Here is a 20,195-nt window from a genome sequence, read left to right as displayed (position 1 = left end):
TTTTTATTTTATAGTAAAACAAGAAAAACTGGTAGCTCAGTCGCCAGAATTTTACCCTAAAAAACAGTTGTACCATTTTGCCACTTACAGTAATTCACTGAATTTTTTTTATTTTACGGTAAAAAACAACAACTGGTAGCTCAGTTGCCAGAATTGTATCGTTAAAATAACAGTGGTGTCGTGCTTCTAATTACAATAATTCATTGTCAAAACTACAACTGGGGATTTTACGGTAAAAAAACAACTACTGTATAAATAACAGTAAGCACCGGTTTTCCATTTACTGTATTTTTCTGTAAATCGGTAGATTTTACAGTAAAAGTAACAGCTTTACCGTTTTTCAATTTACAGTGATTCGCTGCAAAAGAACGGCTACTGTAGATTTTACTGTTAAAAAAATGTGGCAGTTCAATTGCCAGAGTTTTACTGTAAAAATAACAGTGGTACAGATTTTCCATTTACAGTAATTCACTGTAAAAACGACGACCGGAGATTTTACGGTAAAAACTGGTCGCTAAGTTGCCAGAATGTTACCAGTAAAACAGTGGTACCATTTTTTAATTTACAGTAATTCACTAGAAAAACATTTACTGTAGATTCTACCGTTCAAAAAAATGGTAGCTCAGTCGCCAGAATCTTACCTTAAAAAACAGTGGTACCGTTTTGCCATTTACAGTAAGTCACTGGGAAAAAATAAATATTTACGGTGAAAAAACAAACAAACCGGTAGCTCAGTCGCCAGAATTTTATCGTTAAAATAACCGTCGTGTCGTGTTTCTATTTACAATAATTCATTGTCAAATCTACAACTTTTCACTGTAAAAAACAAACTACCGTATAAATAACAGTTGTACCGGTTTTCCATTTACTGTATTTTTCTGTAAATCAGTAGATTTTACCGTGAAACTAACAGCGGTACCGTTTTTCAATTTACAGTGATTCACTATAAAAGAACGGTGACTAGATTTTATGGTAAAAAAAAATTGGCAGTTCAATTGCCAAAATTTTACCGTAGAAGTAACAGTGGTACCGATTTTCTATTTACTGTACAAACGACTGGGGATTTTGCGGTAAAAACTGGTATCTAAGTTGCCAGAATTTTACCAGTAAAACAATGGTAGCATTTTTCCACTTACAATAATGTACAGCAAAAGCAACCATACATTATACAGTAAAAAGCTTCTTCTTTTTTTTTTAAATAACAGTGGTACCATTTTTTTAATTTACAGTAATTCACTGGAGAAATATTTACTGTAGATTTTACGGTTAAAAAAAACATAGCTCAGTCGCCAAACTTTAACCTTAATTCACTGAAGAAAAAAATATATAGTAAAAAAATAAAAAACTGGTAGCTCAGTCACCAGAATTTTACCCTTAAAAGCAGTGGTACCGTTTTGCCATTTACAGTAATTCACTTAAAAAAATTTTTATATTACAGTAAAAAAACAAAAACAACTGGTAGCTCAGTCGCCAGAATTTTATTGTTAAAATAACCGAGGTGTTGTGTTTCTATTTACAATAATTCATTGTCAAAACAACAACTGGGGATTTTATGGTAAAAAACAAACTACCGTATAAATAACAGTAGTACCGATTTTCCATTTACTGTATTTTTTATGTAAATTGGTAGGTTTTACCGTAAAGGTAACAGCAGTACCGTTTTTAAATTTACAGTGATTCTCTGTAACAACGACCGGAGATTTTACGGTAAAAACTGGTCGCTAAGTTGCCAGAATTTTACCTGCAAAACAGTGGTAGCATTTTTCTTCTTACAGTAATGCACAGCAAAATACATTTCACAGTAATATGGTATTTTATTGACAAATAACAGTGCTACCATGTTTCCATTTACAGTAAAAAAGCTGAAAAAACCTTAGTACCAATTTGCTATTTGCAGTGATTTGTAGGAAAAAACTACGTAGATTTTACGGTAGAATTCTGATGAGAAAGCTGCCAGTTTATTTATATTTCCTGTCGAATCTGCAGATGTTTTCTTTACAGTGTGTTTACAAAAAATGAAGAGGTGCGCGATAAGACGGGACCTGCGCAAAGGTGTATGCGCAGTCACCTGTAGGGGCTTTGGCTAATTCCTTGTAGAATCGCACACGTTTTTTTGGCCAGCCTGTTTTATAAAAGTGTAGAAACACGTCCATAGTTGAGGGGGGGGGGGAAAGCGGAAATGAAGACACTTTTGTACATTAGTGTTGGACGCTCACCAGAAGCACAAGAAGTGAAATATCTGCAGTCGTAGTGAGAAAAAGACGAGTAGGTACAGTCTAATAGTTGGCCAGTTTGCCTTAACTCCTTCCGTTTCCACGTGCTGGTGATGTTTTTATGTACACTTATTGACGTTTTGGCCCTGAAACGCGGCAAAGTCTATCTTTTTCTACTACGGTGATCAGCGGTCACGTGATGGCTCTGTTGATGTCGTGATTGGTTGTTTTTTCCCCCGTTGATATTAATCATAAAAAGCTTCGTCTAGATATTTGTTGATATTGTAATATTCCAGGAATGTAGGCTCTTACAACTTCTTTGTTTGTCTTGTCTTTATTGCACAAAATGCAATACAAACACACATAGCAAAACTGGAAAATACACAAATATTCAATGAAATGAAGCAATACTAAACATGACTATTGCATTCAGGCAAAGCCAAGCTTGAATTGATGTGCGAATAAAATCAATGTTTATGTTTTATTTGTTAGTAATATTCTGTGATGGGCGCTGATATTACTGATGTTACTCCTGGACTATGTCAAATGAATTCAATTTAACCAACATAATTGCTTAACCAATCAAACATGTCTGTTGATGTAGCAGCTTGATGGATATACGTTTTTTTTTTCAGATTTTCTTTTTTTCTATTTACCAATAAAGTGAAATCAAAAAGAGATGAAATAAAATGCCTGGATTCTCTTGATTCACAGACAATGTGCAGCTATTTTTAATGGAGAAGCTCGGCTGCAGGACAATTTTATTTTCAAATTCATTGTTTGCATATATTAATAAATTAAAAATGTTTTTTTTTTCTAAAGCACATACTGTAATGATTGACAGTCTGTTTGTGTTGTATGCTTGTACATTTTTTAATTTATTTTTCACTTTTTAATGTTTTTCTAAAGCATATTTTGTTTTATCGATATACTATTGTGTATTTGTTCTATATCTTTAGTGCACTGAATAATGACTGCCAGGATCAAGTTGGAAAAAAATAATTAAACTGAGGATATTTAATTATATCTGTCATTAATAATCATTGGAATTAAATACATGTGTTATTAAGTGTGTCAATAATTGAGTTAATGTAAAAGTGCATTTGATTATTTCAACAGAATATTTCAATAATTAATTTAATTATTGATTTCATGATTTAATTAATCATTTTGCTGAGTTTTACGGATAAAATAAATTCATGAGGCAAAGACACAGGTTTATGAGATAATACATCTAATTATTAAATTACTATTAAATAAATACATGTACTTTGCATTAAATCAAATATCGATACATTTAAGTACTTATTTATAGATTTATTAAATTGTGTTTCATTAGGATGAGTTGTTTTTTACTTTGTTAAAGTATTAATATTTGTGATTAGCACAAAAAAGCGTGTGTGTGCATGAGTAAGTGTTAGTGTTTTTGTCTTGTTTCTTTGCATTATTTCTTAGCCATGTTATCCATTTGATAATTATTAGAATAATAAGAATCGGTTGTTTTTTTTTACACATTAATATTTCATTCGTGTTATTGAGTACATTCAATAAAACAGGTAAAAACACACGTGTTTAGTTCAGGTACTCTGTGTCAAATTACTGTTTAAATTATTTATGAATGCATATGTTGTAATTAGGTGTAATTTATTTTGGCCATTTAAAAGACGTTTTAATATACCCGGAAACAAGCATCAACCGTAGACGCTCTCACACGGACACGTTTCGCCGACGCACTCACACAACCTCATTCAGTTGAAAATGGTAACTTGCTGTAATGTAATATTTCATAACCAAAACTAGCGACATTATTACTTTATTGTTAAAGTATTAATATTTGTGATTAGCACAAAAAAGCGTGTGTGTGCATGAGTAAGTGTTAGTGTTTTTGTCTTGTTTCTTTGCATTATTTCTTAGCCATGTTATCCATTTGATAATTATTAGAATAATAAGAATCGTTTTTTTTTTTTACACATTAATATTTAATGCGTGTTATTGAGTACATTCAATAAAACAGGTTAAAACAAATACGTGTTTAGTTCAGGTACTCTGTGTCAAATTACTATTTAAATTATTTATGAATGCATATGTTGTAATTAGGTGTCATTTATTTTGGCCATTTAAAAGACGTTTTAATATACCCGGAAACAAGCATCAACCGTAGATGCTCTCACACGGACACGTTTCGCCGACGCACTCACACAACCTCATTCAGTTGAAAATGGTAACTTGCTGGAATGTAATATTTCATAAGCAAAACTAGCGACATTATTACTTTTCGTGAATGTATATGCTCGTTTTCGGTTGTTAGTTAGGATGTGTAGAAGTAACGCACAGGTTGTTTGGCGTTAATCAACAAGATTGACTCGTAATATTGCTGCTTAAAGTGCATATTTTATGTCGTTCTTTGTGCAGGCTGTTACTCTTCACTCGGATCTAGGAGACTTCAAGATTGAATTATTTTGTGAACGTGCACCGAAGTCGTGCGAGGTGAGTGCAATTATTCAGCCATTGTTGACGTTTAGTTTAGGGCCACATACAACTACTTGTGAAGGAACTAATTCACCAATCACGACACTTTGTATTCATTTACGTCCTGGTGGTTAAATCCGCCAACCGGAAGAGTTCCTTCATGCATGTTTAATCATCAAAGTCCACAACATTGATGAAATATTAATAAAGATAATCATTTTAAGTACTTATTGCCACTGCCAGGGAAATATTAATGGAATACTGTGTGATGATATCACTGAATATAATCACAAAAAAGCTGATATGTATTATTAAAATCTTAACAGCAAAAGAGCAAGAATGTACTTACTCATCTGGCACAATATCAACATTTAACTTAATTGTAGATTTTAAAAGTTATCACGATAACGTCATTTCAGTAATCCAGGGCTATTCAACTACATCAGGGATGTCAGAGTGGTTTTCATTGAGGGCCACATGGCAGTTATGGCTGCCATCAGAGGGCCGCTTGTAACAGTGAATAATGTTTGAATGGTTTCATCAACTCCTCTCTGAGCTGCCACCTTACCGTGGTAGAGGAGTTTGCGTGTCCCAATGATCCTAGGAGCTATGTTGTCCGGGGGCTTTCATGCCCCCTGGTAGGGTCTCCCAAGACAAACAGGTCCTAGGTGAAGGATCAGACAAAGAGCAGCTCGAAGACTTCTATGGGAATACATCAACAAGGACTCAAATTTCCCTCGCCCGGACGCGGGTCACCGGGGCCCCCCTCTGGAGCCAGGCCCAGAGTTGGGGCACGATGGCGAGTGCCTGGTGGCCGGGCCTGTCCCCATGGGGCCCGGCCGGGCACAGCCCGAAGAGGCAATGTGGGTCCCCCCTCCAATGGGCTCACCACTCATGGGAGGGGCCATAGAGGTCGGGAGCATTGTGAGCTGGGCGGCAGCCGAAGGCTGGGCACTTGGCGGTCTGATCCTCAGCTACATAAGCTAGCTCTCGGGACGTGGAACGTCACCTCGCTGGGGGGGGGGGGGAGCCTGAGCTAGTGCGCGAGGTAGAGAAGTTCCGGCTGGATATAGTCGGACTCACCTCGATGCACAGCAAGGGCTCTGGAACCAGTTCTCTCGAGAGGGGTTGGACTCTCTTCCACACTGGCGTTGCACGCAGTGAGAGGCGACGAGCTGGGGTAGCAATTCTTGTTGCCCCCCGGCTCAAAGCCTGCACGTTGGAGTTCAACCCAGTGGACGAGAGGGTAGCCTCCCTCCGCCTTCGGGTGGGGGGACAGGTCCTGACTGTTGTTTGTGCTTATGCATCAAACAGCAGTTCAGAGTACCCACCCTTTTTGGATACACTCTAGGGCAGGGGTCACCAACGCGGTGCCCGCGGGCACCAGGTCGCCCGTAAGGACCAGACGAGTTCTAAAAAAAAAAAAAAAAATTAAATCTACATAGAAAAAACACAAGATACACTTTCAATCAGTGCATCAACCCAAACAACCTCCCCCATGCACACTCATCCACACCCACTCACACAAAAGGGGTTATTTCTTTCTGCTATCAATATTCTGGTTCCCACAACATAGACAACACATCTGCAAGGGACACAGTCCCTGAAGCACACATGATTGTATAAGCTGCTGGTCCACTAACATTTTCATTAATTACTATTTTTTATGTAATTATTTTTATATTGTTTTACTTTCTTTTTTATCCAAGAAAATGTTTTTTATTTATTTATCTTATTTTATTTTATTTTTTAAAAAAGGGCCTTATCTTCAACAGACCAGGTTGTCAATGAAATTAGATTTGTTTAAAGGGTTTTTTAAACCAGGCCCAGTCCAGATAATGTCCAAGTCGGACTCAGCAACACACACCTTCATTTATGTACACAGAAAAAAAATAGGGAACACAACAGATTGCATATAATTTATAAACAAAATTACATTTTCAAAATAAGCATTTATGTACAGTCCAGATTATGTCCAGGTCACTCAAATTAGGGAACACAACAACAGATATCATATAATCTATAAACATAATTATACTTTCAAAATAAGCCTTTGAGGACTTCTCATCTTTTTTTAAATGTTTTTTGGCATCATTATCGTTTTCAACCATGTAACTTTCTAAAGTTAGAAAATACCAGAGGTGGGACCAAGTCATTGCTTTGCAAGTCACAAGTAAGTCTCAAGTCTTTGCCCTCAAGTCTCGAGTCAAGTCCCGAGTCAAGACAGGCAAGTCCCGAGTCAAGTCCAAAGTCAAGACTGGAAAGTCTCAAGTCAAGTCACAAGTCCTGCATTTTGAGTTTCGAGTCCTTTCAAGTCCTTTAACCACAGACTAATATTTTTACACAGATTGTGTATGCTTTTAAACCGCTGTATTTATTTATTAAAACAAGTGCATTTGAAATAGCAGGAAAAAAAATAGTACTGACATTGCAATTCATAATAGCACTATTAACCAGTCATTTTAATAGTTTAAACAATTTTAAACATTTAACTCATTCCTTTACAGAATAAACACATTTGCAAAAACAAGTGCAACTGTACTTATTTGTACAAAAGTGTTAACATTGTATTTCCATGGCATATTGCATTGTAACTACTTCCACTGCAGTTTCTATTCTGTTCTTACCTTATCTCATTGATCTCATCTCATACTGTATGTGTGTTTATGTGTGCGTACACATGAAAAACACAACAAATACATGAACATAACAATGAACAGAGTTGTACTTTTTAGATGTCAGGGCCCTATGCAATATGTACACATATTCTTAATATAGTATACATTTTAACTGACCTTTATTTGACTATGTTTGTCTTTTTGTAGGTGGCTAAAATATGCGGTGCTGCTGACCGCCGTCTAGTGTTATGTTACTGTGTGTGATACATTGACTAACGTAACGTTAAGTATAGGTACCTCATGCAACCCTGCTTAAAAAAATCACTTGACAAAAAGTATGAATAAGGAAGCAAACTGCAGTGGACGCAACATATTGCTGTGTTTGAAATGATGTTATAACCATAGACATCTTATAAGTAGACGCAGTATTGGTTGCTGTGACGCGAGCAAATTGCATCTTGAAGTGGTGATGAGGAGCCGGCGAGCAGCCTAAACTGAAAACAAAGATGCCGGGCTGGTGTTCAGCGTTTTCCTGCTCAAATGAGCGGACTGTTGAAAATAGGAATCGGGGGATTACTTTTTACAAGTAAGATTTAACATTAATGTACTTTTGGTTGTATTTTATGAAAATAACACTACCACAGAGTTAAGAAGGAGCAAAGATCTTCAATATTTGTATGTGAAAATCACAAACAAATCTTCTGGGGGAGGATGACCCCCCTACAGGGGTTTGGTTTACAAACTTTCAGCCCCACCTAAAACAAAATTCACCAGCCGCCACTGATTATGATGCATTCTCATTTTAGGCAAAATATAAGACAATACTTTCTTAACAGTATAATTGTAACCAGGAATAAGTCTTCAAGTAACAATATTCAAATACTAACATTGTTGGGTAAGACAGCATTTGGATTTATTCTGAATCCAGTGAAACAGATTGGTGGTTTTAGCTGATATAAAGACTTTCAGGTGTTTATATATGTTTAAGTATTTGGCAGACGCTTTTATCCAAAGCGACATACATAAAAAATACATATATAACAATCACTGTAAACATTATCATTTAAGGGAAGAATGTAATACAAAATATCAATACAAAGTGTCAAGACAGAATAAACTCTCTGCTGCTGCAGCAACAGAGATACGGTCTATAAGATATATAGATATCTAATGTATTCATACATTGTTTATGTAGGATATACGCATGTATATATAACGTAATTATATTGTTTCTTCAACTTAAAAATAGCTGACCGTTTTTTTCCCCCTTCTCTGGGCTTATATTCCCAGTTTTGATCTCGGACGTCTGGTCACTTATAGCATATAAGAATATTCTATTACTGTTAAGCAAACTATGAATAATAAAACATGTGTCCGTTATCATAGCGACACGTATGACAAAAAAGCGCGTGAAAACGAGTGGTATTCAGTGAGGTAAAATGAATTAAATGCGCTGACAGTTCATTGCTCCTGCCAAATGAATTGCACTGAGTGGAGCGGATCACCACTCCAAGATGGCGGCCCCGCGTCTCGTCTGCGCCAGTAAGCAGTAGCGCTCGATGCTGCGTCTACTTATAAGATGTCTATGGTTATGACGTTAGCAGTGAGTTTACAGCCTCACTGATTTAACTACACAGCAAATAAAAGTCATGTTACTTAGCCAATAAACGTTAGCTTACATTCAAAACTTACCCTTCTTTGTGCAACTTCAAATGTCGAACGAAGTTGGAAGTTGTTGCGTCTCCGTCTGTAATATTCGAACTGCGTGATTTGCATCCGGCAATTCGTTTTTTGTTGACCAAGTCGTAGTTTTTATACCCGAACGAAACCAACTTTGGTATAAATCTTTCTCACTGGCGCGTTGTTTGACAACTCTTGTTCATTGGTTGTCCTGCAATTTGATTGGATGAATGCTGTGTGATGAAAACAATGTAGATCTAATTTGATTGGCTGTTGTACTGAGAGCACACACGCTGACACGCAGCACACACGCTGATAGACAGACACGTACAAAATGAAAGCTACGGAGCGCTCCCAAATAACTTTTTAAACTTTTGGTTTTGGGGAAAGTAGCAAGTCATGTCAAGTCAAAAGGCTCAAGTCCAAGTGAAGTCACAAGTCATTGATGTTAAAGTCTAAGTCGAGTTGCAAGTCTCTTTACATTTTGTCAAGTCGAGTCTAAAGTCATCAGATTCATGACTCGAGTCTGACTCGAGTCCAAGTCATGTGACTCGAGTCCACACCTCTGGAAAATACTGAATAAATGTTTTAAAGAAAGTAATACTAAGTGAATATCTGTTTTTGGCCTTAAAAATAAACATTTTACCGAATACTATAATTAAATTGACTAAATCATGATTGTCAATGAACTCTCCTAAAATAACAGAAACCACATTAAGCTTCATAAACAAACCAATCCTTAAACACATTTTTTCAACTTCCACCCAAAACAAAGACACAATATGACAATACCAAAACAAATGCAGGGTGGATTCAGGCTCCTGACAACAAAATCGGCAATCATCTGACTCTGTCATATTCCATAATTTTAACATTTTCCCTTTGGGTAAGAAGTTAAAAATAATTTTAATTTGAAAATAACGATTTTGCACATCGATAGTGGTTTTATAGATTAGTTTGAATATGGCATCCCATGGCAACGGGCAGTCAAAAAAGTCCTCCCATTTTCCATTTGTGTTGTATGAGACAGCCTTCAAAGATTTCTTTATTAAATAAAAATTATATATTTTTCTATATATTTTAGTTCCTTTTTGCCAACTAGAATTTCTTATTAGAGGTTTACAAACTAATAATTTAGTAGTTCCATAATTAATTATTTGTTTCCATCTTTTCCCAATTACTCCAGTTAGTTGATAAAATGACAAGCTTGAGCAAGCATCACCATACATAGCTCTAAATTCATCATACTTCATAATTTTACCATTCTCATTGATAATATCATTGATAAAAATGATTCCTCTTTCAAACATATTTTTCCAAAAGAAAGGCTTTCCATCTATTACAATATTAGAGTTCATCCATATTAACTGCTGCAAAATATCGTCTCTTTTTTCTGGCACATAAAATTGAAAACACCACTATGAGTGGATTGTTTCCTTTATGAACCCCGCCATGTTTCCCAGCAGACTCTCTGGGAGGGGATCACTTGTAAAAAAGGATACCATTTATTTTGATACAGTACATGTTTTTTGTCCAACAGGACATTTGTGTACCACTCAATGTTTAAAATACATCTTTGGAACAATTGATGCTTTTAAAGACAGACACATAGCTTCAAGGTTGAGAAGTTTCAGGCCCCCATATTCATACTCTTCGTACAAAACCTTTCTTTTAATCTTTTCTGGTTTGCCGTTCCAGACAAAATCGAAGACCCTCCGCTCATAAATCTTAAAAAAGTTTTGTGATGGAGCTGGTAATGACAAAAACAAATAAATAAATTGAGGAATAATTAACGAGTTGGCAATAGACATTTTACCATACAAGGTTAGGGATTTCCCTTTCCATAATTGCATAATTTTGTCCAGCTTTCTTAGTCCATCCATCCATCCATCTTCAACCGCTTATCCGGAATCGGGTCGCGGGGACAGCAGCTCCAGCAAAGACCCCCAGACTTCCCTCTCCAGAGCAACATTTGCGACTTCCTCCTGGGGAATCCCGAAGCGTTCCCAGGCCAGAGAGGAGATGTAATCCCCCCATCTGGTCCTTGGCCTGCCGCGGGGCCTCCTCCCAGTGGGACTTTCTTAGTCGATTATCATAATTTACTGAGCCTAGATCTTCCAGATTTTCTGGGACAACAACACCAAGTATGTTAACTGGTCCATCTGTCCACAAAACAGGCACTTTGCATTCCATTCGAAAGGACGTTCCCTTTAGATTTCCGATCCTTAACATTTTACATTTATCATAATTAAGCTTAAGGCCAGATTGCTGTGAAAATATGTCCAAAAGATTAAGAAGGTTCCGCAAACAATGAGGAAAAATCTTATCTTTGTGAATCAGCCTTTTCTGACATGAACTTCATCAAGAAGAAACACAGAACACGCCTCACTGATGCACATCTGCAAGACTCACTCAGAGTTGCAGTGTCAAGTTACACACCAGAGTACAACACACTAGTTAACAGCATGCAATGCCAGGCTTCCCACTAACTGACAAAGAAACAGATAACAGATTTGGTGTCCAGTTCAAAGTGTGACATGATTTAAAAATTTGAGAGTTTACTTTTGTATTTTACATGAGTTATTATTTGTACAAACATGGTGCAAAGTAATTCATGATTTGTTAAAAAATGTTAGTGGCTAGCTAGTTAAAATGGGATATTGTGATTTCACAAGACTGTCTTAGAAGTGATCATTTGAAAATGTTCAATTTGAAAAATGTGCACTTAGAGAAAATATAAAAATAAAGTGTTGCATATTGATATTTATCTGTTTCTATATATATTTATTGTGAGAAATCATTAAGATGATCAGTGTTTCCACAAAGATAAATATAATTAATTATTAATAATAACAGAGTTAAAGGTAAATTGAGCAAATTGGCTACTTCTGGCAATTTATTTAAGTGTGTATCTAACTGGTAGCCCTTCGCATTAATCAGTACCCAAGAAGTAGCCCTTGGTTTCAAAAAGGTTGGTGACCCCTGCTCTAGGGAGTACTGGAAAGTGCTCCCCCGGGTGATTCCCTTGTCCTACTGGGGGACTTCAACGCTCATGTTGGCAATGACAGTGAAATCTGGAGAGGCGTGATTGGGAAGAATGGCCGCCCGGATCTGAACCCGAGTGATGTTTTGTTATTGGACTTTTGTGCTCGTCACAGATTGTCCATAACAAACACCATGTTCAAACATAAGGGTGTCCATATGTGCACTTGGCACCAGGACACCCTAGGCCGCAGTTCCATGATTGACTTTGTAGTTGTGTCATCGGATTTGCAGCCTCATGTTTTGGACACTCGGGTGAAGAGAGGGGCAGAGCTTTCTACCGATCACCACCTGGTGGTGAGTTGGCTGCGATGGTGGGGGAGGATGCCGGACACACCTGGCAGGCCCACACGCATTGTGAGGGTCTGCTGGGAACGTCTGGCAGAGTTTCCTGTCAGAGAGAGTTTCAATTCCCACCTCCGGAAGAGCTTTGAACGTGTCACGAGGGAGGTGCTGGACATTGAGTCCGAGTGGACCATGTTCCGCACCTCTATTGTCGAGGCGGCTGATTGGAGCTGTGGCCATAAGTAGGGATGATGTTTGATAAGAAATTATCGAGTTCGAGCCTATTATCGAATCCTCTTATCGAACCGATTCCTTATCGATTCTCTTATCGAGTCCAGATAGGTTGTTGTATATGGAAAAAAACACACAATATTTGGTTTAACAAAAGCTCACTTTTATTATATAAGAAAACAATTTAATCTAATAAATAAATAAATATTGACTGTTACCCCCCTAAAAAAATAAAATAAAATAAATAAATATTGACTGTTGTTACCCAAAGTATATTAAGTGGGATTTTTCAGAAAAACAAATATATACAGTAACACAAAAACAACCTGTCTCTGTGATCACTATAGGTGTATAAATAGTAATATAGTGTTAAATAATATCAGTCCCTTGGGCACAAAACTGAAAATAATACAGCTCTCCAAAAAGTGCACTTCTGCTGCTATTTGACATAACTGTTTGTTATGATGCTTTGACATTTTTGCACTTTATTTCTTTATTGAAAGAAAATTCTATGAAGAGAAAAGTTCATTGCAAATGTGGCTACAATGCTAAAAAATGAAAAGTTAAAGCTAAAAAAAGAAATACACTTTATTGAGTTAACATTATTTCTTTGTAGGGGGAAAGATGTTATGAGCCAGCATGCAACGGGAGTGACGAGCATGCGCGGTAGCCGCGAAAAGTGTTGCATATCGTCACCCAGCAGCTAAGAATGAGCACGCTGTGAAAGTAAACGTCAAGAACTCAGCCAACACGCCTCGCCTGCATTATTTATAATTAGACTGACAACACATATACAGTGTGATTTAGTTTTGTTTACAAGGAAAGAAAAACAAAAGTTAAAAAAGGGAGATGTCATATATGTATGTGCTGCGGTTGCTTTAAGAACGTTGCGACAGCTGCCGTAAAGGAGGTGCGTTGCTAGCCTGGTTGCTATGTTTCCGGTTGGTCGTAAAAGTGTTCTTCATGTGTTTGCTCAAATCTCTCAGTAAAGTTATTCATTGGATTATACCTTTTGTTTTGAACTTTATTACACCTTGGAGCGCTTTTTCCTGTCCATTTTTTTCCTGCTTTCGCTATCTGCGCCTAATGACTGAGCTACATGACGCCATTTCTTGTGATGTCACACGGAGCATTTCTGGTCGGGACGGGATTCGTTCCGAGGGATTCGAATAAAGAACCAACTCTTTTTCTTTACTATAGTGGTCTCGATAACGGGTACCAGTTCTCAAAAAGGGATTCGAGTCCAAGGACTCGGTTCTTTTCTTATCGAACAACCGGGAAAACCGGTTTCGAGTATCATCCCTAGCCACAAGGTAGTTGGTGCCTGTCGTGGCGGTAATCCCAGAACCCGTTGGTGGACACCGGCGGTGAGGGATGCCGTCAAGCTGAAGAAGGAGTCCTATCGGGTTCTTTTGGCTCATAAGACTCCGGAGGCAGCGGACAGGTACCAACAGGCCAAGCGGTGTGCGGCTTCAGCGGTCGCAGAGGCAAAAACTCGGACATGGGAGGAGTTCGGGGAAGCCATGGAAAACGACTTCCGGACGGCTTCGAAGTGATTCTGCACCACCATCCGCCGCGTCAGGAAATGAAGCGGTGCACTGTCAACACTGTGTATAGTGCGGATGGTGTTCTGCTGACTTCGACTGCGGATGTTGTGGATCGGTGGAGGGAATACTTCGAAGACCTCCTCAATCCCACCAACACGTCTTCCTATGAGGAAGCAGTGCCTGGGGTATCTGTGGTGGGCTCTCCTATTTCTGGGGCTGAGGTTGCTGAGGTAGTTAAAAAGCTCCTCGGTGGCAAGGCCCCGGGGTGGATGAGATCCGCCCGGAGTTCCTTAAGGCTCTGAATGCTGTGGGGCTGTCTTGGTTGACACGACTCTGCAGCATCGCGTGGACATCGGGGGCGGTACCTCTGGATTGGCAGACCGTGGTGGTGGTTCCTCTCTTTAAGAAGGGAAACCGGAGGGTGTGTTCCAACTATCGTGGGATCACACTCCTCAGCCTTCCCGGTAAGGTATATTCGGGTGTACTGGAGAGGAGGCTACGCCGGATAGTCGAACCTCGGATTGAGGAGGAACAGTGTGGTTTTTGTCCTGGTCGTGGAACTGTGGACCAGCTCTATACTCTCGGCAGGGTCCTTGAGGGTGCATGGGAGTTTGCCCAACCAGTCTACATGTGCTTTGTGGACTTTGGAAAGGCTTTCGATCGTGTCCCTCGGGAAGTCTTGTGGAGAGTGCTCAGAGAGTATGGGGTATCGGACTGTCTGGTTGTGGCGGTCCGCTCCCTGTACGATCAGTGTCCGAGCTTGGTCCGCATTGCCGGCAGTAAGTCGGACACGTTTCCAGTGAGGGTTGGACTCCGCCAAGGCTGCCCTTTGTCACCGATTCTGTTCATAACTTTTATGGACAGAATTTCTAGGCGCAGTCAAGGCGTTGAGGGGATCCGGTTTGGTGGCTGCAGGATTAGGTCTCTGCTTTTTGCAGATGATGTGGTCCTGATGGCTTCATCTGGCCAGGATCTTCAGCTCTCACTGGATCGGTTTGCAGCCGAGTGTGAAGCAACTGGGATGAGAATCAGCACCTCCAAGTCCGAGTCCATGGTTCTTGCCCGGAAAATGGTGGAATGCCATCTCCGGGTTGGGGAGGAGACCCTGTCCCAAGTGGAGGAGTTCAAGTACCTAGGAGTCTTGTTCACGAGTGAGGGAAGAGTGGATCGTGAGATCGACAGGCGGATTGGTGTGGCATTTTCAGTAATGCGGACGCTGTATCGATCCGTTGTGTTGAAGAAGGAGCTGAGCCGGAAGGCAAAGCTCTCAATTTACTGGTCGATCTACGTTCCCATCCTCACCTATGATCATGAGCTTTGGGTTATGACCGAAAGGACAAGATTACGGGTACAAACGGCCGAAATGAGTTTCCTACGCCGGGTGGCGGGGCTCTCCCTTAGAGATAGGGTGAGAAGCTCTGCCATGTGGGGGGAGCTCAAAGTAAAGCCGCTGCTCCTCCACATATAGAGGAGCCAGATGAGGTGGTTCGGGCATCTGGTCAGGATGCCACCCAAACGCCTTCCTAGGGAGGTGTTTAGAGCATGTCCAACCGGTAGGAGGCCACGGGGAAGACCCAGGACACGTTGGGAAGACTATGTCTCCCGGCTGGCCTGGGAACGCCTTGGGATCCCCCGGGAGGAGCTGGACGAAGTGGCTGGGGAGAGGAAAGTCTGGATTTCCCTGCTTAGGCTGCTGCCCCGCGACCCGACCTTGGATAAGCGGCAGAAGATGGATGGATGGATGGATGGTTTCATCAAGCCTATTTGGCTGATGTTCGGCGGGCAAAATTAAAAGCTACAGTAGTCGAAACCTATGAGTTTCAACGATTTTCAATACTTATCCAATACCACGATGAAACAAACCAAAAAACTAAACCCAAGTACTTTTGAATTAACTACTTTTTTGAAAATTGTTTCAAATAAGTGTCCAAAATTTAAGATCAACATCTTTTTGCACATAATCAAAACTGTAGTCTCAGCTGCCAAGCGACTACAAAAAGAACAGTAGTGTTGTATATTCTCCCAGTATACCTAAATAGACATTATTGTCCTTATAGATATGGTCATAAATAATAGTCAATTGTATTGTAAAAAGAACAGCAGTGGCGTGGAGCCTTCAAGTCTATAAAACAAACATTATTTCATTATGAACGTCATGTCATTTGTATTGAAAGAGGAAAATAAAAAGGCTTTTTGTTTTTATTCAAATCAACATTGTATGCCTTTTTGCTTTGTTTTTCCATTTGTGCTGTTTTTTTTGTTCATTGTATGTTTGCAATGTGCCATAAAACAACCTTGTTCTTGCTTGTTGCTATCAAAGTATGGATATTTCTTGATAACCCTAGTAGCTTTAATTTGTAAAAGCATCCTAATGTGTTCACTGTTTTATTTTGAAAGAACTTCCTGGCTCTGTGTGCCAGCGGCTTCTACAAAGGTTGCATCTTCCACCGCAACATTAAAGGCTTCATGGTGCAAACCGGAGACCCGACAGGTAGGAGAATACACTCTATCACCAGTGGTGTGCCGTCAGGCCGAACATAAATCATGATCATAAATTAATAAAAGTTCATTTTTATGTTTTATTTACTTTTTCATAAATATATACAAGTATTCATCATATTGTCTTCATGTCATATTAGGCTCCAGTGTTGCTGTTTTTTAAGTTAGTGCTTTTATCCAATCAGAATTCAGCTAGCTTGTTGCCAGCGCTGTATGAATTCTGCCGGAGACATTCTGAACCAACATTAGTGTAAACGAACAAAGGACGTTCAGTTAACAGACAGTAGCGATCAGATCACGAGTTGTTGACAGTAGCCCATCTAGGTAGCCTTACGTTGAACGCGGCTGTGGTTGGATGCTCACTTGTCACTCCCAAGTATCCAATCACAAGTTGTGATTTACGAAAGCAGTAAGTGGCACCGGAGCCATACCCGGCCAGCGGAGAAATCAGCGGCACTCACTTTTTTAACCAACAAAGAAGCAGAGCAAAATGTTGATTAGGTGGCAGATATATATTTGGAAGGGCATTTTCAAGAAGGATATTTAAAGAGAGACTAGATCTTGTGAGATGAGGTCTGCCGACCCCAGAAACGAGTTAAGCTGTCCTGGCGGTGAAATGGTTTGCCTGCCACTTCCACTCGAATCAACCAACTACGAGCGGTATTGTGAGTTCAAATATATTTTTTCACATTCAATGTTTTTTACAATTATTTTAGTTTTGACAGTACCACGTCGGATGCGGGTTTATTGATTTTTAAATGCGCCAAAAAATAGCCCGTTTTGTACACTGGTGACAAATTGAGGGGATTCAATGCCCAGTAGTGCACACGTGTGTTTCTGTGTAGTATTTTTCAAGCCGTGGTCATGTGGCGACATAAATTATTGTATTTTATTGTATTATTGTATATTGTATTTATTGAAGTCAGACTAAGTAGGACATCACTGAAGGCCTAGGTGGGAAATGCTGTGACTCACAATATTTAATATGATATTCCCTCCATCCATGTGTGTGAAATCTTGCAGGCACTGGCAAAGGGGGGACGAGTATTTGGGGACGCAAGTTTGAAGATGAGTTCAGCGAGCATTTAAAAGTTTGTGGGATTTTTGCTGATTTCACTTTTTGCCTGCTTTGCGGGTGTAAAATTGTCTTTTTTTCCCTCACCCAGCATAACGTTAGAGGAGTGGTCTCCATGGCAAACAACGGTCCCAACACAAACGGCTCCCAGTTTTTTTTCACCTACGCCAAACAGCCACATCTGGACATGAAGTACACCGTGTTTGGAAAGTATGTGCATTGTTGGCACCCATCAGAATTGTGAACCCGAAAAATGAATCCATGTAGAAATAATTACAAAACCCAAAAGCAGTGAAGTTGTCGCGTTGTGTAAATGGTAAATAAAAACAGAATACAATGATTTGCAAATCCTTTTCAACTTATATTCAAATGAATAGACTGCAAAGACAAGATATTTAGTGTTCCAAATGAGAAACTTGTTTTTTTTTTGCAAATAATCATTAACTTAGAATTTAATGGCAGCAACACATTACAAAAAAGTTGTCACATGGGCATTTTTACCACTGTGTTACATGGCCTTTCCTTTTAACAAGACTCAGTAAAGGTTTGGGAACTGAGGAGACACATTTTTGAAGTGGAATTATTTCCCATTCTTGCTTGATGTACAGCTTAAGTTGTTCAACAGTCTCCCTTCTGATATTTTAGCCTTCATATTGCGCCACACATTTTCAATGGGAGACAGGTCTGGACTACAGGCAGGCCAGTATAGTACCTGCACTCTTTTACTACGAAGCCACGCTGTTGTAACACGTGGCTTGGTTTTGTCTTGCTGAAATAAGCAGGGGCGTCCATGATAATGTTGCTTGGATGACAACATATGTTGCTCCAAAATCTATATGTACCTTTCAGCATTAATTGTGCCTTTACATATGTGTAAGTTACCCATGCCTTTGGCACTAATACACCCCCATACTATCACAGATGCTGCCTTTTCAACTCTGCGCCTTTAACAATCCGGATGGTTCTTTTCCTCTTTGGTCCGGAGGACACAACGTCCGCAGTTTCCAAAAACAATTTGAAATGTGGACTCGTCAGACCACAGAACACTTTTCCACTTTGCATCAGTCCATCTTAGATGAGCTCGGGCCCAGCGAAGACGGCAGCGTTTCTGGGTGTTGTTGATAATTGGCTTTCGCTTTGCATAGTACAGTTTTAACTTGCACTTACAGATGTAGCGACCAAATCTAGTTACTGACAGTGGTTTTCTGAAGTCTTCCTGAGCCCATGTGGTGATATCCTTTACACACTGATGTCTCTATTTGATGCAGTACCGCCAGAGGGATCTACGGTCTGTAATATCATCGCTTACGTGCAGTGATTTCTCCAGATTCTCTGAACCTTTTGATGATATTACGGACCGTAGATGGTGAAATCCCTAAATTCCTTGCAATAGCTGGTTGAGAAATGTTGTTCTTAAACTGTTGGACAATTTGCTCAGGCATTTGTTGACAAAGTGGTGACCCTCGCTCCGTCCTTGTTTGTGAATGACTGAGCATTTCATGGAAACTGCTTTTATACCCAATCATGGCGCCCACCTGTTCCCAATTAGCCTGTTCACCTGTGGGATGTTCCAAATAAGTGTTTGATGAGCATTCCTCAACTTTCTCAGTCTTTTTTGCCCCTCGTGTCAGCTTTTTTGAAACATGTTGCAGGCATCAAATTCCAAATGAGCTAATATTTGCAAAAATAATAAAAATAAAATAATAGTTTTCCAGTATGGATGTTTAATATCTTGTCTTTGCAGTCTATTCAATTGAATATAAGTTGAAAAGGATTTGCAAATCATTGTATTCTGTTTTTATTTACCATTTACACAACGTGACAACGTCACTGCTTTTGGGTTTTGTATATTATTTAAAAGAGTGAGCAATTGTTGATGCTAAATTTGCACATGCATAAAAAAACGCTCCCAAAAGACTCGCTTCATTCGCAGGTGTCACATCTCAAAGTTATACCTTTCACGAAAATGTCACACGTTCAATTTCAGGATCATCGACGGCATGGAATCGCTGGACGAGCTGGAGAAACTTCCTGTACACGAAAAGACGTTCCGGCCGTTGACGGAAAGTCGGATTAAAGACGTAACGATCCACGCCAACCCCTTTGCTGGGTAGATTCGACCACATGAAGAAAGCAACAGGAAGATAGAGTTCAGTTAGAAGTAAATAGGTTGTATTATTTTAATTGTTATTGATAAACTGTACATTTGGAAAATGTGTCATTTTTGCCATCTTTTTTTCATTTAAATCGCACCGTTTCAAGTTTTAATATAAGATTTAACAAAAATATATTATATAGTATTCATAATAAAAGCATACCCTGCTTTTGTTGTGTTAAATTCCATTCGGTGTTGTTTTGTGTGTGCATTAATGTCAAATGCAGAGAATGTGCTTGAATTAAATATAACATACTTTAAAATAATGTGCATAGACAATATTTGTTATTAAGACCTTAAAGGCTTTGTCGGTTATGTGTTGTTAGATATAATTCATGTGTACAGTATCGGATGATCTAAAACTAACTTATGTTTTGTGCA

General features: G+C 39.1%; 1 protein-coding gene across 2 annotated transcripts; it reads left to right on the top strand.

Moving 5' to 3' along the window:
* The first annotated feature begins 4,316 nt into the window (after positions 1–4,316).
* ppil3 (peptidylprolyl isomerase (cyclophilin)-like 3) lies at positions 4,317–20,014 on the top strand. 2 transcript variants are annotated; one of them, XM_062049512.1, is made up of 6 exons: positions 4,317–4,434; positions 4,626–4,700; positions 16,483–16,576; positions 17,608–17,675; positions 17,751–17,869; positions 19,647–20,009. In XM_062049512.1, exons 1-6 carry the CDS (start codon positions 4,375–4,377, stop codon positions 19,771–19,773), a joined length of 543 nt encoding a protein of 180 aa, XP_061905496.1. In that variant the 5' UTR covers positions 4,317–4,374; the 3' UTR covers positions 19,774–20,009. The 2 variants fall into 2 exon arrangements, with proteins under 2 accessions (XP_061905496.1, XP_061905497.1); XM_062049513.1 differs by having other exon boundaries at positions 4,425–4,547; positions 19,647–20,014.
* Positions 20,015–20,195: the final 181 nt, after the last annotated feature.

This window comes from Entelurus aequoreus, linkage group LG06, assembly GCF_033978785.1.
Source record: "Entelurus aequoreus isolate RoL-2023_Sb linkage group LG06, RoL_Eaeq_v1.1, whole genome shotgun sequence".
In the NCBI taxonomy this organism is placed as follows: domain Eukaryota; kingdom Metazoa; phylum Chordata; class Actinopteri; order Syngnathiformes; family Syngnathidae; genus Entelurus; species Entelurus aequoreus.
Note: the sequence above shows the minus strand (reverse complement) of the source record. Positions and strands in the feature narration are given on the sequence as shown.